Source organism: Lutjanus erythropterus, chromosome 13, assembly GCF_056507025.1.
Source record: "Lutjanus erythropterus isolate fLutEry1 chromosome 13, fLutEry1.hap2, whole genome shotgun sequence".
Lineage (NCBI taxonomy): Eukaryota > Metazoa > Chordata > Actinopteri > Lutjaniformes > Lutjanidae > Lutjanus > Lutjanus erythropterus.
In genome coordinates, this window is record NC_139329.1 from 7,609,982 (window position 1) to 7,636,849 (window position 26,868).

The window sequence follows — 26,868 nt, forward strand, 5'->3', positions numbered from 1 at the left end:
CGGGCCATCCTGGGGTGGGCTTCAAACTGTTTCAGGGGAGATTCAGTGAATAGAAGTGCAAAAAAAAATACATATCAAATATTAGTTATTACATTAGTTATCAAAAGGAGATTTCACAGAATCCCTCAAATGTATGTGATGTGGTAGAGATGGGTCAGAGATACAGTAGTTTGGGGGATTTTTACAAGCTTTGTCTGAGAGGGAAACCCCTGACCTGCATGTATATGTTCACGAGCGCTGATCTGTCAAAGAAGGCTAAATAACAAATCAAAAATGTAAGATGGAAGGACAGGTTTGTAAGGTCCAGCTAAGTTTAACCCAGTGGAACTACACTTTCACCTCACAGCACTGTACACAAAGGCCTCACACTCTTAATATCACATTAATTAAAGGTTTCATATGACCTTTGTGTTACACACATGCAAAGTGTTCCTCTGATTGCCCATTGGGAATGTTGGACAAACATGAGGTTTGAAAATAAGAAAAGGCACAAAATAAGAGAGAGAAAGAAGAATGGAGATGTAAAGTTAAAGCAAACAGGGACTGCAGTTAGACAACAGAGGAAGCCACCATAAAGTAGTGAAAGTGAAACATGAGAGAGAAAAACATTAGGATTGGACTAATTCTGTTGGATAACTCTTGTGGGAGTTGATTAGCTTATTTGCTCAGTCTGTCTGTCAGGCTGGATTGCAAGAGCTCCAGGAAACACATTTTAAGGTCCTTGCACTTTAGAAATACAGCACTATTTATATATATTTCAGTATTCAGTTTTGACGTCATTGTCACTCTGTTATTAGAGGAGAATTTCTACTTTTTCTCATTTGCTTCCTTTGATCATTTGGGGAATGCTGTTCTTCCTCCTGTGACCCAGAATAGTTCTGTTTATTATTAAAATGAGAGAAAATAGTTTCTCCTACCTTGCCATCTGTTACGTCACATTGAGATACAGCTCCAGGGGCTGTCAGATAAAAATGATGGGAAGATGTGATTGGAACATTGCCCAGGGGATTTTCTCTTGGGACAGGAAAATACATCTTGTAGCACCTTGTCACAGTGACTCGGGCTAGCACTGTTTGACAGCACTTGGGGATTCGGTTTTGGGTAAAGATGGTCCACAAATATTTCCTCTTCTTTCAATTCATTCTTCCTCTCCTCATCATATTTTGACTTGTCATAACCTCGTAGTCTATTTTCCTGTGTAGCTTTATAAATTTTTGTAACCTTGGCTGTGACTGGCATGTTTGTTTTTAGCCACACTAGTAGTCTGGCCCTAAGTGTTCTGTCCACCTTTTCACAGCTATTTGAAGGATTGCCATAATATTCATGGTCTCTTTAGGATAAAGCCTTTTGATTTTGGGTATGACTTTCCTCTAGTGCCACCATCAGGTCAGTCCTTGGTTTCTGACCAAATATGTTAGCATGCTGACACACCAAACCAAGCTAAGAGATGCGAACAAGGTTAACATCAGGGTGCTAGAATTGTGGCCAGAGTTAGCATGTTTATGTTAGCGTCTAGCTCAGAACTCTACTGTGCTGTCCTGGAACACTGCTACCTTACCTGTAGACTCTGAGACTGGGTCACACCAACAATTACTAATTTAATCTAGACTTAGACAACAGAGCTCTGTTGCACAATTAAAAACTAATCTCAGTTTAGTAAAGCCAAGTTTAGTGACCTGAACCAAAATTAAATAGAGCTCAATTAATATGGAGATGCTTGCTTACTCAAATTTTAAAGTGAAATAAAGTAAATATCACAACAACTGCTTTCGTTTGAGTATTGTTTCAGCTTGGGGTAATGTATGTGGGTATCATGTTAATGTTGGCGGACCTTCACAAATCTACAGTGGTTACAGTGGTTGGCAGTAGGGACCTGCACTCAGATGAGTGAATTCGTCTAGTTTTTCAATTTTCTGGAGCCCAGGACTGTCCACATAAAAATAAAAAGGGGCAAATAAAGTAGTAGAGTAGCAGATGTTCTTTTTATAGGAGGTAAAGTGGGATTCATAGTAAGCCTCCTAGGTGTAGCTTCAAGTGCCTTCCAACACACACACACACACACGGCTGAGTACAAAAACCATGAAGCCTCTGTTGCTTCACTCTTACTCCAGCTCCCTCACCCTTGCCTTGTTTCCTCTTTCAGATCAGATCCAGGAGGCGGAGCCAGCAGAGAGGCAGAGCACAGCAGGTAGTGCAGGGGAGCGGTGGTGATGTCACCGTGGCCCCTGTCACTGTGACAGATGCAGCTGGTTACATGAAAACTGACAGGTGAGGACAAAGGTTAAACTTTTCAAACCAGACATGACATGCCTGCACTCATGCATGTCAACTCTTTCTTCAAGTGTTTGTTTTTCACATTTGACTGTGTATTAAGATACTGCCTGCACATTTGAATGACCTCTGTGGACGTCTTCGTGGAAATTCTAACATGTCCCTGCTAGTAGTCTATTTTTCTCTCGATCTTTGTATATTGTATACAGAGGGTGGGTACAATAACACCTGTACAATATATATTGCAAGCAAATACAGGAGGCCCATAGTTTTATATTTATTTATTTTTTCTATATAGTAACCCTGTTCTGTACCATTGCCCAAATTCATATGTTAGGACCCTATTTTTATAGCAGTGCAAGGGTGAGCAAAAGCAACCCTCTGACAGTTTGGTGTTCGCCCTACCTTAAAATATGCCCATCTGTGTGGTATTTGGTGCAAAACATAGAGCACGTGGTGTACACAGTGGGATGAGAGCTGTAGGAAAGAAGCAAATTGTTGGTATTTTAGTGGAAATTGTTTTAGAGTAGATGTCCCAGAACCATGACAACCTGATGATTGATGATGAAGAGTAAACAATATACTTAACGTGGATAAAGTAGGGAGATCTGTAACGGGGGCTGCAGTGATAAGTGTCATGATCGATTAATCTGACAGTTATTTTCACAATTAATTAATAATTGAGTCTATAAAATATTTTTTAAAAATGTGAAAAAAAAAAAAAAAAATCAGAAATGACACAGAAAAGCAGCAAATCCTTACATTTAAGAAGCTGGAACTAGCAAATGTTATACATTTATGCTTGAAATATGACACATGGTTATCGATTATCAAATTTGGTGGTAACTTAATTTTCTTTCAGTTTAATTATCAAGTAATAGTTGTAGATCAACTGCGTTTATCTATAAACAAACACAAGTGATTTTAAGAGTATCTGCAGACTTCATTCATGTGAAAATCTTCTGCTTCAGTTCATTAAATCCCTGCAGCCATGTGAAGGTAGTGTCACAGCGTAACGGCACTGTCTGCACCTCTAAAATCAGAGGCTGCAGATTTGTCAACATACTGCTATCTGTTCTCCTGCACGGATAGTGATTGGGCTGCAAGCTGCAAATGTGCGTGATTCAAAAACAAATTTGAATCTGAGATTATGATTTAGTCCTGAGGGTTTTTGTCAGTCAGCAGACTACTTTTTTTTTTTTTTTTTTTTTTTTTTTTTTTTGGTGATATTGGAGATTTTCCCATACATAATTAAAATATGTGTGCAGGCAAATGAACTCAAGTACGCATTGAAAAAAAAAAAAACTGTTTCAATCATGCCACACACACATTTGAACATCCATGTCCACAAGTGCCTGTTGTTGCTTGTTTTTTTTCATGTGCACAAAGTATGAAGAAACAGAGAGAGAGCCAAGCTATTTTAATGTTGTTGTGTTACACACATACTGCTTGTTTCCCTTTGTTTGCCCATCGTATTCCTCTCACCTGTACCTATATGTGTATGTCTGTGTAAGTACAGATTATTACATACTGTACTCTGTGTGTGACACCTGCATCTTTTGTGGAACTGAATTCACTTATTTATCAGTTGAAAGTTAGACTAATCCATCATGCCTTCAGGTTTTGTTTCTCTGCAATAAAACCAGCCGGTCCTTTAGCAGCACTTAGAATTTCACAATAGTCTTCTAATCCTCTCATTGTAATGTTGTTTTTTCCTCTGACAGGCACACTGCTCAAAACAAAAGGCTGTCACTCTCATGCTAGTGATGTCTGCGCGCGTGTGCGTGTGCACCCCGTTCTCAATGCATATGCATGCACGTGTACGTGCTCGTGTTTCAAGCATACTTGCCATTCCTCAAAGATTTAGACTGTGTGTTAGTGGTTCAGGTTGTTTTAACCAGGCTGTGGGTCACCAGAGGTCACCAGGGGTCACTGAAAGGATTACTGTAATTGGGTGGCAATTTAGTGGTAGAGGATGGAACTGGACAAAGCTCTGTGCCAGGTGTTGAAAACACATATCAGCTTAACAAGACTAAAACACAACATGATAAACATGCCATCAAGACAAGCTGAGTAAAGTGGAACACTAGAGGAAAGCAGAAGGGAAAATACTATAAGAGTTAAACAGGCTTTTATATTCCAGTCTTAAGCCTTTTTGGACATGGAATGCATAACATTGTTGGCTTTATCTATCTATTAAGCTGTTGGCTTTTTGTCATCATCAGACATAATTGTTGTTTTTTTTGTTTTTTTTTATGTAAATCTTCCTTATAGCTTCATGAACTCATGGTAGGACCGTTATGTGAAGAACCATAATGAACATATTTTTCTCTCACACTGCATCATAGATGGAGTTTAAAACTTATTTTGTTAAAGCCTTTATTAATGACTGTTGACTGCTGAGCATGAGGGACACCTCTCACAGTGAAAGCCCTGATTTTCTCATCAGTTTCATATAAAATAATTTCCCACAGTACAGAAGCATCAAATGACAAGACATATTCTGTCTGTAAAATTGTGAGTTTTGCTCGATAATAAAAAAAAAAAAGAATATCCAGTGTGTTGGATTTGGATTAAGTTGCAGCTAGCGGTGAGCATGCAGATTGCAAACACCTGATGTCACTCTCCCGTCTCAAGCATGAAAGAGATCATTTTTGCTCAGGTCAGTGAGATGGACCCCGATGTACCAGTGGAAATGTTCAGAAGACAGTGAGGAAAATCCCCTAGCAGACTACACTCTGCAGAATTTTGCATAATTTAGGCCTGATCCACTTTTTGTTAGTTCTTTTCCTGTCTGCTTTCTTTCCAGGTTTCCATGTTAGTGTGCAGTCATGAAAAATGCACCAGGTCCCTTTTGAACATTGTTTTGTTTAGAGGCTTGTCTAAACTCTTGTCCTTAGTGTGAACTGAGACAATGAGCATTGCCTTGTTCTCCTCAGGCCAGACAAACAGGGACAGTGGGGATCAGTGTTAAACACCAAAGTATTTTTTTAAACAGGATACAAAGAAACATAAGTAAGCTAACCACAGGTATACTTTATAGTCCCCTTGGTCATACAAGTCATTTGACTTTGTTACTTATGTTGAATCCTGCCTGGCCTTTTAAACATTTATTTCTTGGTCCCGTCTCACATTACTAATTTAAATGAGGCTTTTCTGGTAGATGCTAAGGATTACACTGAGCTCTGATCAACCAGTAAGACTTAAGTGTTACTTAAGTTATTTAAGTTAGACTTATAAAAATATTTTACATATTTTTGCCACTGTTTTATCACGTGTAGATGCTGTTTTGCTTAGAAATGAATTTGCTTTTCTATATCCACATGGCCCAGCATTGATAAGTTGGACCAGGACTTAAGAGCTAATATGGCTGGCACTTCAAACATCAAAGGAGAAAATCATCCTCTGAGGACTCTGATCATATCAGACTTAACTAAGTGCATCCTGCTTCAAGGGGTCAAAGTTCATGAGTGGGTGCCCTTACTTAGCCTTAAGGGTCACCCTGTTTGAATACCACGGTCACTTGACATTATACCATGACCATGTGACATATCTCTTGCTGTACTGTATTGTCTAAGCATCTCGGCTATCTCTGTGTCTTTGTCTGCGAGGAATCCTGTCAGAATTGGTGTCAGACATGTTGAATTTGTTAAGAAACCGGTAGACAAAACATGAGGTGAGCTCCCGGAGGTTAGCATTCAAACAATGGCAGAAATGCTCTGCGTTCCTTTGTGGCATTTGCCTCTCTCAGAATTCCCCCTGCTCTCCTGCCTGCCTCAGCAGGTTTACATGCATCCTTCACACTTTGATAGTTTGACAGTTGATGGCGTGTGTCTTCGGGTCAGAACCCCAAATCTGTCTTGAGATGTTCTTTATAGCATACATCTTTGAAGTCCCAGGATCAGCATCATTTCAGCATTAAAAAGTGCATAACTCTTTCATGTTTTACCACCAGATATTAGATTACAAACTTAGCCATTATATTATACATTACCTATATGTTTGTCGTGTCATAAAACATGAATCTCTGTATTTTCTCATCATCTCAGTCCCACAAATTGTCCATGATTGCACATAAAATTTACTAACATTGCAGTCTTGTCCAGTTTTTCCCCTTTGAAATTTGTTGTGCCCATAGCCATAGTCATGGACACCCACACAGAAAAAGTCAACTTGATTTATTTTGAGTGTGCGTGCACTGAAATGTAGTCATCTGCTTTATATCATGTTTGGCTTTTACCAACCAGCTCATCATATTTTCATGTCAACCTTAAATGATTCATCTTGGTTTCTGTGTTTGTAAAAAGCTCCTGAGCCTTTCTGCCAGGCTTTTAATTTGTGGGAAAGCAGATTACTGTAGTTGTGTGAACTAAAGTAACTACAACACACAGGAGAATGTTTGGTTATTGAAGTGAGTCTGAAGTATGGTAGTAGTTTAGCATAGTAGTTTTGGTAATGGGTTTGTATTGTGTATGAGTGTTCATCTAAAGGCCCAATTCCATAAAAGTTGAGATGTTGTGTAAAATGTAAATAAAAACTGAATGCAACAATTTCCACAAACTTTTTGGCCTCTATCGAGTTGAATACAGTCCAAAGACAAGCTATTTATTGGCAAGATACAAATGCTCAACAGTCAGGGGTTCTATTGCCGTTTTATACAGTAGACATTTTCAATGGCAGGCAGCTCTGGACTGCAGGCAGAACATATATACAGGAAAATAAATTTAGAAAAGAATATGATAAAATATGAAATACGTTCAAGTCTTACATGTTGCTTTTCATCAGCCCGGAGCATGATCCGCTGTCAAATGCTTGATCCTGGATGTTGTAGTGGAGCAGGTCTCTGTAAGACATGGGCACAACAGTCTCTGATCTCCCATTGCTTGGCCAACCTGAAGCCCATTTCATGCATTTAATTTTTCTGATCAGACATTAGCCAGGAGAAGCCTAAAGCCTGATCGTGTCGAGGTCAACTGCTCTTTAATCCAAACGCCACGCTGTTACAAAGTTTGTGCTACAAGCCTCAGCACCTGCATGTGCTGCCATTTTAATATGTAGTCTCAATTGCAATGTCAGTGCATGTTCTTCATCATTTCCTGCTTAGAATTCTTGCAGAATTAGCAATACTCATTCCCCACAGTGTGTTTCACTGGGCATTTCCCCACCCACACCCCTCCTCTGTAATGAGGCAGCCACTACACAGGTGTTTCCTGTGGTATATTGGTACCGTAGGCCTGCACCTGAGGATAAAGGGCTTATTGGAACACTGTGGAGTTGTAATCCCATCTGAGAGTTGGGGGAGGTGGTGATAGATAACACATTTATCTCATGTCATTGGTGCTTTTGTTTTGTGTCTTCCTTGTTAAAGTGTCAAATTTTAGAGACTTTTGAAAAGCAAATTTGAGGTATTCAGCTGTCCAATTTTCATTTACATCCAGAATGGGATAAGGAACATTTTGCAAAGTTTTGCCAGAACAAATCAAATGCCATCAGCATAATGAATGCTAAATGTAAATCTAAATCAAAATATGTGCATTTGCATGCCGCCCCTGTGGCTCAGTTGGTAGAGCATGCACTCCATGTACTGAGGCTGTCAGTCCTCTGCAGTGGCCACTGGTTCGACTCCTACCGGTGGCCCATTTGCTGCATGTTATCCCCTATATGTGTATATTTACCATTTAGAAGCTGTATGGTATAAACGACTTGTGAATTAAACTGTTGGGAATTTATGTATCAGTCATATTACATTGGTATTTGGGTAGTCCTTATAGTATGATGTATCTATTGATTGCTTGTTTACTACCATTTTACATATCAATTAATTAACAACCACTACAAAACTCATTTAGACCTACTTTAACTCTATAATTTTGTTTCCAGATCAGAGCAGACCTTGAAGAGGGCAGGTACAGGACCTGTTGGTAAGGGGGCCCATCGTCGTAGCAACCACAGCCTCATCCAGCCTGCCAGAGTCAAGTCCCTTCGTCTTCTGCGGAATGGCAAGAAGCCACTGAGCCAGAACCCTCCCTCCTCCTCTCTCCTCCCCTCATCCCTCCGTTCCTCTACCCTTCCTCCATCTTCCTCCAACCCACTTTCAAGCCCTTCACCAGCCAGTGCTCCTCAAGGCGGGGATCAGCAAAAGCAGCAGGACACACCCAGGACAGCTCTGATCAAGTAAGAACCTCAAATGAATTGTAGCTTTCAAATAGTTTGAAAAAGCTTTTTCACAGAGGATGACATGGGCTGTGCACTATCCTTACTGCTCTTATTGCCCCCGTGTGCCCCTGGTGTGAAACAGAATCCCACATCACACTTTCAGAAGTTCAGAACAATGCAGGTCTGGATTCAACCCTGCATATCCTATCTTACTTATAATGAAAAAACACCAGGTGATTATACCACACTGTGCAAAAAGCATATTAATTTGACATCACAGATTTGCAGACTAGAATAGGAGGTTCAGTATTGACAGTGGGTGGTGTTTAGTACAAAACCCACATAGCCCAAGGGAAGAACATTAACAAATTAATTCAAACACTAATTTGGTATTTTCATATAAATCTCCCCCCTGCTGGGATTGAATTATTTATCCTACATTATATTTTTAGTTAAGGTGATTTTGACTTCATGCAGCCTCAAATACTTATGCTGCATCTAGCACTGTCATTAAAAACTGAAGGTGTTTTAAAATACACTAAACATTGAATATGAAGACACATCAAGCAGATTTATCTCAGTCCATATCGCACTGACATTAATTTGACCTCATCTGTGTTTGCTTTAACACTGGCTGACAGCATGGCCAGATTTGGAATTGACTGTGCTGTTGTCAGTTTGATGAATGACGAGATCTGAGCTGAATAACCGCAACAATAATAGCTGACTTGGAGAAGAAGTTTGTGATTGCTACGAGATGAAAAAGCACACTTTTCTGGTACTATTTATTATGCCAATACAAAAATGTATTTATAAAGTTAAAATTGCTTTTTGAAAGCTGAATTATTTTGTTGGGAGTTTTCAGTGCTATAAATGGTTGTGTTGAAAAGAGAGATTTTTTCTACTTAGTTACATATTATTAAAAAACAGTGATTTCAACTCACTGAAATTTGACAAAAGCAAATAATTGACACCATATATAAAATTATGAATGTACAGTTTTTTTCAGTTGATACCGATATCTGATAATTATCTGATACTTTTGGCCAATACCCATAAGATAACCGATAATTTCACATTTTTGTATTTTAAAAGAAATTTCTGCACTCCGGAGGGTAAGAAAGGTTCAGATGGAGTGAGCAAAGATGAATGATTTAATATTCCATAGCTCCGGCTGAACCAAATCTAACTGACATCACATTACAACAAAGCTGACTCTTCAAATTTTAATTTATTTTTCATCAAAAAAAAACTTGGCAAATATAATTTGACTTTTATAGAACATTTTTCCAAAGAATTCAAATTAAATGCTTTGACATAATGTGTCATATCAGATATTATTTTAGCCAGCTCCAGTATTTATTGTGTATCCCTATATAAAATTCAGCTTTTTTGGTAGAGTTGCTGAATTGTTGCTCTAAGGTTACTGGTGATCAGATCAGACTTGCTGAACAAGCTCTTTTATTGGCAGATGACAGAAGTAGAGTCAAGCTGCAGTCAAGCTCATGGTTAATGTAGTAAGCAGAGGAAACCACATCACGCAGCATATCATCCAAGCAATTTATAAGTCCTGTTAATATGGTTTGTAGGAAGTATGTTTACTTTACAGACAGTGACAGCCCACATCAAACACCCTCTCACTGATTAACCAGGGAGCTACCAGAGGATTTTGTTGTTCTTTAAGATTCCTTTCAGTTTCCTGTAAGAATAGTTACTTATTTAATTGTTGTTTCCGTGTAATGCCAGATGTGTGGTCCATCCCTGTTCCATACTCCAAGACACTGCTGTACTTTATCAAATGTAAAACGTATAAGGCCGGAGATATACTTGCTGTTTAACAATGCGTTTGCGTTCACGTATGCATAGTGTTAATTTCTGAGGACGCACACAACCATCGCTCCAAATGGACTTAGGATGTGCGAGGCAGCCATGAAGCATAGGGATGCGTAGGGGTGCATATGCGAACGCGTACTTAAAACCAAGTATATTTCCGCCTTAACAGGTCTTCTTCCAGCAACACATACCAGTAAACAAAATCAAAGAATATAAATCAATATCAATATCATGTTTAAAAATTGTATATTGTAGGTTCTTCATTTTACTAGTGATTCCACCCAAAACATCCACTTGTTAAGTTTTGATTAAACTCTGTGCCTCATTAGCAAACACAGTGTGGGGCGGGAGCACCACATTTAGCACAAAAACATTCCTTTGCCTGGTTGAAAAGCAACCTTTCAATGAGTCATCACATTAATGTTGAGGGAACAAGTCTGGTAAATAATTTGCCACTGATATTTGTCACCCAGTCATAATAGTTTTACTCTGATGAATGTTTGATTTGGCCAAGTGTCATATTTTAACCACAAAAACAAAAACTTGTATTTCACTTTTGACCACACTGCCCCACCCACAGCCAGAGAACCACAGCCAGGTTTCAGGGTGATTATCACACTAGTTGGTTTGTGTTGTGCCTTGGTGTAAACACAAATGGTAAATGGGTCACACTGACGTGTTTATGGTCTTCCCAATGGGTTTATGAGATGAGTATGTGTGAATGACTGAGAGACAGAAAGAATTAACCCATCCTGTCGTGTTTTCCATAACATTTTACAGCAGGACAGGGTGGAGGCACCACAGCACTGAAATAGACTTGTAGTTTCCTGTTTAGTAGGTTACACACCTCTGTACAACATGAACCTCCCAAGAATCTAATGGGAGGTACGCATAGCTGCGCTATTGACTTGATAACTTTCTTCAACAACATATATGAATATTAATAGAATAGTCTATGACTGAGTGAGTAAGGTGAAGTTGTTCTATGTCTGTGTGTGTGTTTGTGTGTATATGTGTGTGGGAAACAAGGAAATACAACTGACTTTCACAGGAAGATGAGCTCAGCTGTCCCGTCTTCACTACATCAGTGATGGACAGTATCTGCCTGCCGGAGGCCCCAGGCGCACCCAGCCTTAAATTACTTTTCCACTTTCTGTGGCTTCCCTTCATGCAGGAGGTCAGATCAGGGGACACAACTGAAAAAAGACAGGATGACAGAAAGACACATTTTTTTGTAGAGTAAATGTTACTTACAGGAAAAGGATGGAAATTTTTCACATTCTTGCTGTCGAGGACAATTTGTCACATACAAAAGAAAATAAAAAGCTGGATGCTATTATGTTTTTTTTAACCATTCTATTTTGATTATATACCAAATACCACAGATTCTAAGAGCTGGATCCCCAACCCCCGTCCACACGTCAGCATCAAAGCCCTGCATGGTATCTTGTTGCCCTCGGTCGGTGTGTGTGTGGGTGTGGATGGATGAATGAGAGATTTTTGGATAAAAGCACTATATAAATGCAGCCAATCATCATTTATTTTTATAAAGATTAAATTCTTTACTATAACCAATAGAGTTAAAAAAGTTGAAAAAACTTTCCTTAATGTAAAGTTGAATGTGATACCAATGAATAATTGATTAGTAATTAATAGGGTACAAAACATGTCTTCTTCTCAGTTTAAATTGATTTTTTTAAACAGTTCTGTGAAACATAATTCATGAAGCACAAACAGTTTAATAACAGAATAATAAAACAGTAAGGCTTTCAGCTGATCTTGTCCATCTGTCCTTAATCACCAAATGGCTCTGCCAAACAAAAACAATGTCAAATAAGGCTCCATTTCTTTCTTTCCCTTGTCATTATAATTATACAGATTACTGAGCAGAGAAGACTAAGTAAGAAAGGATGACATGCCAAAGGTCAAGTTCAAATCCATAACATTGTAACTACATGGCATGTTCTTTATCTGAGTGCACTACACACCAGTTTCATTGCTATTTTCTCGTTTTTAAATTGGTATTGAATTGAATTGAATTGAATTGAAGATTTAAGCTGAATTAAACTGTCCTCTGGAACCTGCTGCAATTTTGTCTACTCATGGGAGTGATGCCTGTATGTCCCCTTTTTTTTCTGTCCTCTCATGTGTGCCATTCAGTCATACACACACGTAAACAGCATTGTGACAGACAGGCTAGCAAGCAGGAAAACATATTTTCCCAGTGAGTGTCACAGCACTAATTATGACTGACACAGTGCCAGGTAACTAGCTCAACCAGTATTTTAACAGTCATAGATGCACGCACATTGAGTCTTAAACTGGAACAAACATTTGTACATTTGTTATTATTTTAAAAAAAATCTCTATATTGCATGCATTGTTCTATGTTCCATGTATTTTCTATCTTCTATATTGCAACTTGTCATTTTACTATCAGTTGCATGTATTTATAATACACCGACAAACATAGACAAATATTGTCTCTCTTTGGCATCTCTTCACAGAAACAGGGTGTGTAAGGTTTCTTAATTAAATCTATCCATGACTACGCTCACTTAGCAAAGTATGTTAAAGGATTTCTTTTAATCTCTATCTTATTACAGTATAATACTTGTGAGGCATAATAGCTTGTTACTGAGATTTCTGCTTTGGGAATTATCTGTCTAGTGCTGGCTGAACATCCAGACGTGGTTACTGTTGTGTTATGTCTGTTTAACCTTGTATATGTGTGTGTGTTATCTGTCCACCTGGGTAATGCTGCAAGGTTAAATAGCTCTTTGGCCCCCGTGTGTGAGGACACCGATAGAAGTTGATCATTGTGTGCAGGTGTGCAGCATAATGTCACTGCAACAATTAGAGCCGTAGTTGTTCCTGTGTTAGAGCAGCAGAACATATGTGACCCCTGCAGCCTGCCAGAAGTGTATGCGCTGAGTGAGTGTAGCCAGCGTGTAACCATTTGGGACGCATGTGTGAAAGGAGGGTAGAAGGAGACAAAAACACTGTCTGTGCGTACTGCATCAGCTTGAGTGTGTGTGTGTGTTTAGGAGTGTGTGTGTGTGCTGGCTCAAGCTTGTCACTTGATCCTCCGGTGTTGTTCGCTGTATGTTCAGCAGTGTGGGAGTCGCTCTCCCATCCTGTACCCACCTCTCATCTCCTCTCCCTGGGGAAATGTTTGCCTGCACATGTTTTACGTACGTGTGCAGGCAGACATCAGTCCATCAGACATAACATCAGTCCTTATTAACCGCAGAGACATTCAGTATACGATCATGTGTTTTTCGTAACCTGGTTGTTGGTGTGTGTGCTGATGTGCCTTTGAGTGGTGCATGCTTCATGTGATGAAACACAATGCAAAGTAAATCCATATGCACGAAAAATTCTAAAGCAATCAGGCAAATTCAAGCGTATGCATGGATGTACTACATATACACACCACCTCTACCATTGTTAAGGGAATTGTTAAGATCCAGGTGCGGTGGTGTTATGCAACCGGGTAGTGAGGATACAGGACGGATGAGTGATCAAACACACACACACACACACACACAGCTCATCCTATTTAAAGAAACAAAGGGACACTAGAGGCCGTACTGCAGTGTTTGGTGCTTAGACCAGCCAACTGACACCTTTATTCCCCTGACTACCACAAACAAATCAAACATGGCTACAGTTACTGTTTAATGTACCGTAATTAAACAGAAAAAGTCATAAAAACCAATAATGAGCTGTCCAATATGTTATAATCTCTGTAAGTTCATTTTACAGTGCATAAATCACTGTTACAAATAATCCAACTACACTAATATGTATGGATAAACACTTAACACAATATGCAGTACACTCCCCAGACTTGTCAAAATAACAGTTCACTCACTTAACATTGGACTGTGTCCTAGAGTGAAGATACTATTAAGAATCTCTTTTTGAAAGTTACAGTATTTCCATAATTGTAGCCATTGTGACTATGGGTCATTAAAGGGAGAATTTGCAACATTATTTGTAAATGCACCATTTAAGGTTGGTCGCTCCACGCCGGCCCGACAAACAAGACAGATGGCGAGGGACATAGACTGTGGCAAAACAAGCGCCAGTAGTGAGAACAAAGCAGTGAACTAGAGAAATAAATCTTTTTTTTTTCTGATTGTTTCACAGCAGTTGTGTTCTAAAGCACAAACAAGCCCACACCTTCGCACAACGCCGCATTTTGTGTGAATACAGGCAAAGCAATCCTCAGTCCGCTTTGGCTGTGTGTCTAACTCTTTCTGCAGCTTTCAGCAGATGAAAGAGACTCAGAATGCAATGTAACCACTTTTCATCAGGTTTTTAGAGATTTCTGAGGCTCAGAACCTGCATGCTGTATTGGCTGAGGGTCACACACACAAGCCAGAGGCGTCCCAAATACAGAAAAACGTGGCAAAATAAGGAAATGCAGGCAGAGGACTGGGTCTGTGACGATTCAGACACCAACACACACATGTCTAATGGGTCATAAATTATTGTTTAGAGGGATTATATTTATATGAGTCTGTACATTATTTTCTAGGCAAATGTTGCAGATTATGCCTTTTAGGTCTAACTTGCAGTCACCACTTCTGTTGAAGAGATTCAAGAAATGCCAGAAAAATGCCACTTACACTGTTAAGACAGAAATTCCCCCCCCCTTGATTAGCTATTGTAGCTAACTGCATAAGGATTAACTTAAGGGGAAACTAGGCTACCTGTGTGGTTAGCCAGCTAGACAACTACCTGTTCTTCTACGGCAATAGTACATATTTATCATTTATTGTTTAATATAAGCTCGTCCTTCACTTGCAGTGGTAATTTTGGAATAATGGGACAGAGATAGCTCTTTTTTTTTTATAAGAGCAGAAAAATATTCTGGCTAATGAAGTATTAGTGTCTTTCCTTCATGCAGCTGCTTAGCTAGCGGAACTAATTTCAAGTGCCATGTTCATTGATGCAGAATGAAATACATATCTTTTATTATACCAACCACACACAAACTTAAGAGTTTTTTTTTTTGTTTTGGTTTTTGTAATTCTAAGGAAGGTTTACAATTTTTTGCAGCCTTTCAGAACTTTTATTCAGATCATTTTATTAATTTGTTTAAAACACAACAGGCACAACAGATATACCTTCTAAAAGCTTGATTATGTCTGGTCTGAACCTGCTTGTAGTTCCTGCAAAAAATTAAGCTGTAATCATGTCAAAGTCAGCTGCTATGAAATGTCACTGCCTTAATTGGTAATGATGGTCTCATCGCTGCGCTGTTTCATCCAAGTGTTTGGTTTTCAGATTTCAGCAAATATAATTGTGTTCTCTCCACTTTTCGTTGAGCACTGTTCTCTTGACACACTACACCACTCCAATCTTAATCATTCATGACATCACACCAGATTTCCCAGCGATGCCCGGCTGTTGTTTGCTCTGTGTGTATGTGTGTGTCAGTGTAAGCTGACTGTCACAGCCGCGTGCTTCCCCCATGTGAACGATAACATTCTTCAAGTCACACACAAGTGAAGAAAAGCAAGAGTCACACTGATATCCCACACCGTGGTGTTTGTTTGATCAAAGACTCAGCCTCAAGGCTTACAGAAGCAGACACATTCTACTTTATTAAGAAAGTGTCAGCCCTAAACCTGAAATGTCTGAAAGAAAAATACAAGAGCAGAGTTGAATTAATGGTTTAAATTTACCCTTTTAATTTACCCATGCAGTTTATAGCCTAAATGTCTATTTTAGTTTCTTTTTATGTTCTGATATCAGCCCAAAACCAAAGTAACCTCTTGGTATACTGTAGCACTTGTAATGAGTCATCATTATACTCATTATATAGCCTACTGGGATGTCTTAAGTCCCTTATTACAGTTTAAACCTGAGTATTTCTACTGTAATTCAAACATGACGATTTTGGGTAAACTCGTATTATGCTTATCACATAATTACAGTAAAACTTGTACATGTATAAACAGAGTTCCAAGGGTTAAGTTTTACACTGTGAGGGGGTCAGCCTCAGGGCAGAGGTACAGCGCAAGTGAATGTCAGCTTCTGTCCACGCCTTGCTGTTTATCTAGAAAGGTGAACAAAAGCTAACAGGTATAAATGTAAAAGTGAATGAACCATGAATGGGCCACACCTCGCTGTTTTTCTAAGACCTGAATGGAGAGGGTTCCCCTCATGCCTGCAGTAGAGCAAAGTGATAAATTGAATAGATTTAAAATAATTTGCTCTTGAAGATTCGCTCATTGTTTTTCTCCCAGTGTAACAAAGGGAACTGTCATTCCTAATAGAAAAATGGAAAAGGTACAGGTTTTGAAATTTCACCAAGACATAGATCAGAAACTATTCCTTATCTACGAGCTTAATGAAAGGTTTACTTTGAATATTAGTGAATGGAAAAGGTCAAAGTTAATGACTGTCAGAGAAAAGGCCTTCAAGGGTAAAAGTTTAGATGTGAATAGTGTGAGGAAAAAAGGACAATAGAGATTCTAAGTCCTCTGGGTAAAGGGATTGAGGATGTTTTGTGTGAAGATATTCATTCAAGATTTAAGGATTTATTTGTCACATGCTCATATTTCTTAGTGTGCAGTGAATTGCAAGAATGGCATACTGTATAGCTGGCCTATTCAACAAGCTAACTTCAGCTAGCTAGCTTCAGCTAACTTTGATCACACGTCTCACACCAATTCCTTCCAGTTGCTTCAGTTTTTCCCAGTCAATATGTCCTTACCTGCCCCATGCATCAGGGAACAGGCTCAGCAATCTTTTTTTTTTTTCTTTTTTAAAAAGGCTTAGCCCCACTTCTATTTTAACTTAAGTTTTGCATGCTTGTTTCAACTTCAAATTATTTTCTTCGGTCAAAATTGGTGCTGACATCTTTGACATTTCTGTTTCTCCTTATCAAGGGGACAGATGAGAGACTAATTAACAAGACAAGAAGTTATATAATCCACAGTTTTCATTTTATGTTAATTTCTTCAAAAAGGACGAGGTTTAGAAGGAAATCAGCTTGACATTGACATTGCTTGTGATATAACTGGACAATATTTTGTGCTCCATCAACTCAAGTTCACTTGCTCACTTCCAGTTAGGAAGCAGTGTCAGCCTGTTGAATACCTTGTATTTCTTTATATCTCTGATAACAAGTCCTTAGCCACAAGCTATCATCCATCAACCCATGATGCTGGTTCGTAATGACTGTACAGTCACTCTGGAGATGATGTTGTTGGCAAGTATTTGGTATGAGGCTTGTCATTACTTTCGCAGACTCACTGATGTTGTCAGAGCTGGATTGGAACAAATCCAAGCTGACATCACTGAGCACATCCTGCAGCATAGCCTCTAGTAGGGAATCCAATACCTGTCTTCTTTGGTCATCCCAGTTACTCAAATCAGCCTTTGTTTATACTCTGGAAGGGTTCCACATTAAACAAGGTCTGATGGCCCATAGCCACAAAAAGTTACTCTGTGGTCACCAAATATTGCAGATAGATAGAACTTATATTCCCATACTTCAAGCCTTTGCAAACCCAATGTTACAGTACCACAAATACCCTGAATCCTTTGTGCCTTTTAAGTCTACATTCTATGAAAACGATTTAAGGTAGTGAAGGACGTAAAGGAAATAAAAGAACTATAACTTTGCTATCAACAATGGCAACAATGACTGGACTGACAAAGGAAAGAGCAAGAAGCACAGGAATTCAAACACCATGAGTAGAAAAATCAATTGAGAAAGATATGAGAGTGATATGTGAGAAGCAAAATTGACCCTTTGCTAAACCCTGCCCCAAACAGTCATAGGTTAGCAGCTGTAACTAAAGCTGTTCCATTCTTCTACCTGGTGAAGCGGTGTGCAAGAGGCTGAGAGGAGCGATACTCAACCTTTCATGAGTCTGGACAGTGCTGTATTTTTTGTTGTCTCTCAGAATCTTGAAACACAAGAGCACGCTTGTGGTGAATGGATTAAACTCCATCTTCAACTGCTCTAACATAAGCTGAGAAGGTTAGCATGTCCAGCTAACTAACACTAGCTTTTAGCTGCAGTAACTACCCCCAGACAAACTTGTGAGATATCACTGCATCTACATTTGGTCTGTAGGGGTTTGAGGAAGAGGATGTAGGCTGATGTGGAATCAAAGTGGGTCAATGACAATGCATCTCATTCTGGCTCGCTGTCTCAGGTCTAAGTCAGGTTAGCTTAACTCTCAATCCCGGCTGTCTTCCATGGTCCAGCTGGTCTGACAGGGTGGCCTGTCTCAAGGTCCGCTGCACTAATCAAGTCCCTGTGGTTCCTTTTCCCACGTTAATCAGTGTATTTATGTCATCTCTCATGTAGATATAGCTGCTGTATTTCACCATCTTGACTAATGTTTGTAAGGTAGCTTTAGCCTCAGTCTTTTAGCATTAACATTATAACATGCGGAGCTGCTATGTAACTTTACTTAAACACTGTCACAAAACATGTCACATGGAAACATTAAAATATCAGCTGGAGATGGACTTTTTGGGCAAGTCAGGGAGTGAGCATTAACATGAGCTTACAACAGACAGCTAAACTTATAAAGCCAGCAAAATCCTCAATTGTCAGCTAGAAAAGCCAAAAGAATCACATCTTTGTTTACCCAGTATAATTATACAGGAATTCCCATCACACCTCCAGAGTTAATGCCGTAGGAAGTAGGAGAAGACAGAAGTGAACGTGCTTCTAATACCCCCACCTCCCTGAGGTTATGTAAGAATCTGACAAAAGACAGTCCTGTGGCTCCAAGTGTTACAGCAGTGGGAAAAGCAAATGTGATGCTGTTATCTTATTACAAACATTATCTATAAGTTTTTGTCTACAGGCCTAGAGGTGTTCTGATGGAACAGCACTAAAAGTAGAATTATCTGTGGCTACCACTACAAAGTTCTTGTTAAGGGAACAGTGGAAGCAGTTTCAGATATTCATTCACTGTGTTCCTACCCTGATCTACATTTCACTTGATTTAAATGAACTGTCAAGCTTAAAGTCCTTAGTAACTTCCCTGCACTTCCTCTGGCCCGCATCTAAGATTGTATCTGATATCTACAGAGTCTTAAGTGAACACCTGCTGGGGACAGGATGAGGGAGATGGGGCTGTTAAGGTTGGTAGTGAATGAATACTCTATTGTCTCTATTTGTGAAAGGCAAAGCTTGTCACTGAGTTGTCAAATGAATATATCCAGGTTAAATAAAAAGAACATAAGTCAGGTAGGAAAGCTCTGATTGAACATCAAAGAGTTAGAGCCTCGGTGTGTTCTCTTTCTAACTTATGGTGCCATAAAAAAGAGCTATGTGGAGATATATGCTAAAACCCGACCAACTCAACTGTCTTACGCTTTCTTCACATAATGGTTTACCTGTCGAACCACACAGGTTGTTTGAGTTTAGCCTTCACCTTGGTCATTTTCTCTTCAGTCATTTTGTGACACTTGTTTGACAATAGTTGAGGTAAAGTTTGCTTCCAGTTTCAACTTCTGATGTTATGTAACATTTTAAAGTAAATTCATGGTACATTCACAGATTGAGTATGGCTCTGCAGAAGGTAATTTTCTTCAGTAAAACACATTTTTCATTGGCTGACTATGAAGACTATCATCTTCAAACCAAAAATAAAAAGATTACTTAAGACAATATCAGTAAATTTGGGGTCTGTGGTGTAATAGACATCTATTGTGGGAGTCCTTGACATGAAACATTTTTGGAGCCCCTAGCATGGAATATTGCTTACCAGGGTCTTGTCATTGGAGGTTTAGACTTACCTATTATTTAAATTACCACTCTGGGGAAAACATTGCATGACTCCAATAAATTGCCACTGAAAACCAATACAGTGCTGAAATAATGTGTTGTTAATTAATTGGCAACAAATTAATGATCAATAATGTTGATAATAATTAAATTTTTAAGTTATTTATTAAACCAAAATAAAAAACAAGTGTATGGTTCTACTTGTGACGACATTGCTGTTTTTTAGCCACTCTAGCAACATGACCCTATAGCTAGCAATGTTGGTAGGTTGGTTTTGGTCCAGACTAAGATATCTCACCATCTAATTAATGGATTGGCACTAAATTTCATACAAATATTCATGATTCCCAGACAATGCATTCTAATGACTTCCAACTCCTCTTCTAGTTCCACCATGAATTTTACTTTGTGGTTTTGTGTGAAATGTTTAAACAACTTTTGGAGGTTTGTCATAAATTTTAGTACAGACATTTAATTCTGACCACCAGGATTAATTGTCATAACTTTGATTTGCTTCTCTCTCTGTCTCTCTTTTTTTTTTTTTTTTTTTTTGCTTCATGACTGAATACTTGACATTCTCACATTAAATCAAGATAATGAACATAGTAAACACTTCATGCTAAACATAAGCATGTTAGCATGTTGGCTACAATGGCTTTTATGCCATTGTAAACTAAATATTTTATTGTTTTAGACAGAATACACACTCTGTAGATGTCACCATAGGTTTTGTTAACCTGTTATCAGCATGTTTCACTATCCTCAGAAATGTATTGATGTATGATTAAATTAGACTAAACAATTCCTCCACTACTAAAAAAAACTTCTGATAAATCATTGAAGAAAATAATCGTTAATTGTTGTCTTAACAGTATAGCTTGGACAGGCTTATAGTGTATGGTGCCATGCTGCAGTTACACATTGTTCCTCGGTGGTGAATTGGCCGCTGGTGTCAAGTGTCACTGATGCATCTCTGTGCAAAGAACTTAGTCAGGGTAGGAAGGGCTGAGTAACTGAGCCCAGTTGGTGTGACTTGCTGAGGAAATGGTTTTACTGGTGCAGCACATTATAACTGCTGTCGTGTCTCTCTCCAGTTTCCTCCTTCTTCTTACAGTGTAATTGACTTTAAATTATGCATGCTGTATGTCTGCTGGAACAGAAAGGTAATAATCACTCTCTTTGTTTAGGTTTGTGTGAATGTGTGTATACTGTCAACACCTGTCTTATTTATATCTATAGGTGTGCATTCATATAAGTAATGTATATGCAGTGCTTTTATATGTCCTGACTGTGTGTGTGCGCACTCACACAGCCTTTAAGATACAGAAGCAACCTGAGCTCTGTTCAACTGACTGCTGTTACCTGGCTAACACTTTCCCATTACTGTACCAGGCACACAATAGACCTTACATGACACTGTGTGTGTGTGTGTGTGTGTGTGTGTGTGTGTGTGTGTGTGTGTGTGTGTGTGTGTGTGTGAGGGAGAGAGAGAGAGAGAGAGAGAGAGCTCTATTCACCCGACTGTGTTACTCAGCCACCTCTGTCTAAATTATTCCCACTGTAGCGTGGTCCCAACTTGACACCCACTCTAAATGTTTTAGCAGTTTCATTGTAGCATGACTGGAAACCATTTTAACTCAGCAATTTTCTATGACAGGGGAACAAACTAGAATGAGGTCTACATCAGTTTGGGTCAATACAACTGACTCTGTCAGGTCTCAACGTGTTAAGCGAGCTCATTGTGCTCACTGTAGTTCAACATCCCATGATAGACATGAATGATATCACTTTCATTGTTTTCTTAAGCTCTCATGTTGGGGGGATGTTTTGAACAGATACATAGGATATGAACCATATCTCTGGTTTATGATCATTATCAGATGTTGTCACAGCCCAGAAACTAATCAGTGGACAACATCTTCAGGCTCAAATTTTTATGAATGGTTTTTTGTAAACAAGAATGTCACATTCTTGGGAGTGCCTCTCTTTATCTGTTGCACACACTGAAGTGGAGCCAAAATAGTAAGTCCTGCAGTACTGAGCTGAAGCTGAGCTTTTTTGTTAACTTGTTTCTTTGGTGTTTGGTTTGACTTCCTGACTCAGGACTCAATGGGAAGATCAGGGAAGGACATCAGCAGCCTGAGTCTACTTGAAACCTTTCGCTCTTCTCTTCCTCACAGGCACCAAACCAAAACTAGGAATGCGTGCAATTAGTTGACTATACGATTAAACATCCCCACGCTAGTCGGCACCAGAAATACTAGTCGTTTAAAATATTTATCAATATTTCATTCATGCATGATGCCAGTTATCTGTTGCCTCTAAGATTTTATGCAGCTGCCCGCCACTAGTCAAGGCTGTGGCACTGTCAGACGGCAGCCCCTCTCGCCCAGCGTGTATGCCTAGATCGCCCTGGCAACCCCAGATGTTTATATCAGCAAAGTCAGACAGATGAATGTAGACTGTGACAGAATAAGCTGATATATATTCACTCGACTGGAGAAACATGACCACATTAAGCACATATATGGACATAAACCTGCAAGTGGAGCTGCTGCTGCTGCTGCTGCTAGCACTGCTAACGTTAGCCACACTGTGTGTCAGGCTGGCAGCTAACGTTAGCTCTGGGTCCTTTACCTGCAGACACTGTGACCCTCTTCGGTCTGAAAAGGTGAAGCGTTTATTGAGTTGTCATATTTTGTACAGGCTTGTATTGCATAACACAAAGTAGCGCACATTTCAGCATCATTTAAAGTACGATTTGGTGATTCTAGACTGTGATTAACGGCTTCAAATACACACAATATTTTTTTCTGGACAGTGTTTAACATTCTAAATTAATAAATTCTGCTGAATTTTAACTGCTTTCTGAGTGTTTTCTTAGTGTTAGACAAGTCGACTAGTTTAAATTAAATTTTGCATTTAATCGACAGCAAAATTAGTCACCAGGAACATCCCTAACCAAAACTGGTTGGTGGATCCTTCTCCTCTTTAGCCTCCGGGGGTAAAGAGGCAAAGTTCAAGAGGCACCACTGATGCTGAAAGGCGCACACAGGTTTTGGAGCGACATCTGCTGCCATCCAGGTGACGTCTTTTTCAGGGACACCCCTGCTTATTTCAGCAAGACAATGCCAGGACACATTCTGCACGTGTTACAGCAGCATGGCTTCATAGTAAAAGATTTCAGGTACTAGACTGACCTTAAAACTTCAAGAATTAGTGTCTTCAGTTCCCAAACACTTATTGGATGTTGTCAAAAAACAGTGTTGTTGTTACCATGAAGCTGCCACGCAACCAGTGGAGACACTTCACAGAAATACATGAATAGGATTGATAACTGTTCTTCATCAAGTGACAACGCTGATTCCCACAAGTTACCATTTCTACATATCTGTTTTTTTATACAGATGAAGACAATTATCAGTGAGCTTTAGAGGTTCTGGTAGGCTGATTTAGGAACTTTTCCCTGCTTCCGTTCACTAAACTAACCATCTCTCAGCTTCATACTTGACATACAGGCGTGCGAGTGGTGTCAATCTCCTCATGCGTGCAACACTGTCAGATTACAAGCAGTATTGTTTTTCAGTTAAGTGCCCTTTTCAGGCATTAGCGGGGGGGTAACGTGAGTGTGATGGATGTGATAGCATGAATGGCAATTGAAGGTAGACGTGAAGGAGGAATGGTTATTGCTTTCACAAGTCTACTGTAGGTTTCCCCCTCGACTGGAAGAAACTCCACCTTCATCACGCCTGTATGTGCATATGTGGACACAGATCATTACTCATGCAGGTCCTGCTTCAGTGATCGTGTGAGAACATTTCTATGTGCTGGTGTCTTTTACTTGCTTTTGTTTAGTACAGCCTTGTGTGTGGGTGGCAGGAGGTGTATTATTCTCCAACTGGCCCGTGTTGGTTTTTAGTTTGAGCCATGTGTTGTCAGACTTTGGTGCCATTCTGATTCCTCAGAGGATATCCATTATAATAGTTTCTTCATAGACTTTCTTTGGCTGATTGGGTGAAAATGTGATTATTCAAGATCGTTTAAAGGCTGTGGACTGAATAGTGTGGGGCCCACCTCATTGGTTGCTCCAAAGGCTTGTGCTGCTTACTGGCAATGACTGACTTGGCCGTACGCTTGTATAGCGTGGGGCCGGTGTCAAGGAGCACCATTACCATAGTGTCAGTTCTTCCATTGAATTACCTCCATAGACCTGCATTGTAGGAAGGCCAGACTGAAGGCTGGCCACAGTGAATGGCTGTTTACCACTGAGTTGGGTCTGTCTCCAGCCACATGCAGCTAAAGCCACCGTAGCTAACCTGCTCAGGGTAATCGCTGCACACTCACACTGACTCAGACGCACAATGAAAATCAGGCCAAACAACACTGACTCAATCAAACACACACTTTCAAGAAAGAACATACTCCGACAGACACACTAATATCTCCCTTTCAGGCACATGTGGTCCGTCACACCACAGTCTAAATCAGACATTTTAATCCAAGGAGCAGAAGTGGTGTTGAAGTCATGTGGAGCTGAGGAACACTGGGCTATAAGTGGTTGATGGAGCAGAGTAAAGTGGCTCTGACAATAACAATTAGGTCACTTTGAGTCCAAAAAAGTGAACTGACCAGATTCGAGGGACCGCAAGCACACACATTTCACACACTTGCATTAGAATTTGAGATTTGTCTCACATCTATGATAGCAAAAGGTGGCTGTTTCTGTCATAGAGACACAGGGGCTCAAGTGTTTTGTGTGAAAAATGTATTAAGTCCTTTTGGAGTAGAAACAGAGAGAAGAAGAAGAGAAGAACAGGTGGTATCTGAAATATTTCAGAACTTTCTTCTGCTTCTGGGCGATAAACTATCCTGAGATATACAATATGTATCTCAATATACACATTTTCTCTAAAATAACTTACCATAAATTCACAAATAGTGCAAACATGGTTCTTATTATAATAAGGAGAAGAAGGAGAAGAAGAAGAAGAATGTTATAGAATGTGATGCATTGCTGTTAATTAAATTACCCAAAAATACATAAAGTAACTAAAATGAGCTCAACTTTAAACCTCTGAAGCAGTAAAATTCATTAAACACATTAATGCAGCAGTAATATTAATCCAAAAACAGATAAAAAATAGTGCAACATTTTACTGCACAGTGAGTAATACTACATTTACTTCAGACACTTTCAGTAGATCTAGTAATATTTTAAGATGGGCTTGTGGGTAACCTGTGTGATGAGGTCTAAAGGTGAGTCAAGCTAAACACAGTTAAAATAGTCTAAAACCATAGGTCCTCCAGATATGACAAGCTGTGCTGTGAAGAGTACCAGAAGATGCTGTAGTAACATTATATACATACATATTCTTTTCTGTGTCAGTAAACACAACACACAGCCTTTCAGTAACTGTCAGTATGGTCATCTGCGATATCACACATTAATTCATAGTTGAATATAATGAAATTAATCACTATATCACCCAGCCCTACTCCTGTGTTCTCTGCCAGAATGTTTGTATGTGATTCCTCATTGCTGTTTTCCGGCTGACAGAAATGGTTGGTTAGATTGATTAGACAACTTAAGGGTGTGTTCAGAAATGTTTGTGGTTTATTGGGACATGAGAACATTTTACTACATTGGTTAGATTTGGCAGATTAGTTTACTGTCATTGAAACCCCTGAGAATGTGAATCGTGGCCCAGTCAAGATATGATCTGAAACAAATGCAGGAAACCATAACCAACAACTCAGTGAACTCTCAGAAAAGGGAAATTACAAAATTTACTTATGCAGACCCTGTTCACTTGCAATATGTCAGTACATGAACTACATTAAAAATGCAGTCAAGTCAAGCAAATTACACAAACTACTACATCTGAGCAGTCAGATATAAGAATATTACTTTATTATATTACAGAATCTTACAGTTACTTTTATTATTTGTGACTTATTTTGATCTTTTAACTAAAAGGAAATGCAAAACACCTCTTCATTTCCTGATGGTTTTTGTTGTTGTTGTCTTTTCTTTTTGTCTCTTTTTTACACAAGTAATATTTTTTGTCAAGTCGCTGTTTCTGTCATCAGAAATGAACCTTCAAAACAGATTAAATCTATTTATAACTAACCATATTTTTCCTGTATTTTTCTCTGAAGCCATGCATTTATTTGCCCTCCTCCCTGTCTGTCTCTCTTTAAGGGAGTTGTCTTCTAGACATCAGACCAGCGTCCCGTTCCAGAACACCAGAGAGTCCAAGCTGATCTGACACCGAAGAAGGGAAGATCAAATGCACTGAATGTTTACATTAAATATGAAACCTCAATAGTTAGTCAGATGAGTAACTAACTCACACAAAGACCCAAACTAAACTGCTGCAGGCTGCAGGGTCTATACCAGCATGACTCTGAGCTGCAGATCATCTGAAGTTTCAGTTTATGTCATTTAAAGCTGTAAAACCAGATTTCTATCTGAGTATTAAGCCATGAGTATCATATGTTATGACTGTGTGCATACATGCACACGTGCATGTGCATGTAGCCAAGTAGTCAGTTTTGATACAATGCTGCACTGGTGCTGTTTATTTTTCCAGTTGAGCCATGAATGTTTAACCATGACTCTGTTTTTATTGTCTTACATAGTTGCACTAATAAAATATTGATAATTCTCTTTAATTGGTGACTGTTATTTATTTAGGAGAGTGTCTGTCCTAGGCTGCAGAGCGGCTGTGTTTTAAAGTGTGTGGTGATCCGTGTGTGCTTTCGTGTGTGTGTGTTTCTGTATAATGAGTCACTTTTTCGGGATGCCTCCAAAACCACACAGCATGTAATTA

General features: G+C 39.2%; 1 protein-coding gene across 1 annotated transcript in view; it reads left to right on the plus strand.

The window, feature by feature from the left end:
• Positions 1 to 26,420, plus strand: part of LOC146316108 (uncharacterized) — a 71,506-nt gene extending 45,086 nt beyond the window's left edge. The window contains exons 8-10 of the mRNA XM_084734929.1: positions 2,144 to 2,268; positions 8,152 to 8,445; positions 26,238 to 26,420. Of these exons, the coding sequence (XP_084591055.1) occupies positions 2,144 to 2,268; positions 8,152 to 8,445; positions 26,238 to 26,304 (486 nt within the window). The 3' untranslated portion in view covers positions 26,305 to 26,420. The remainder of the gene's footprint in view (positions 1 to 2,143; positions 2,269 to 8,151; positions 8,446 to 26,237) is intronic.
• The last annotated feature ends 448 nt before the right edge of the window (positions 26,421 to 26,868 follow it).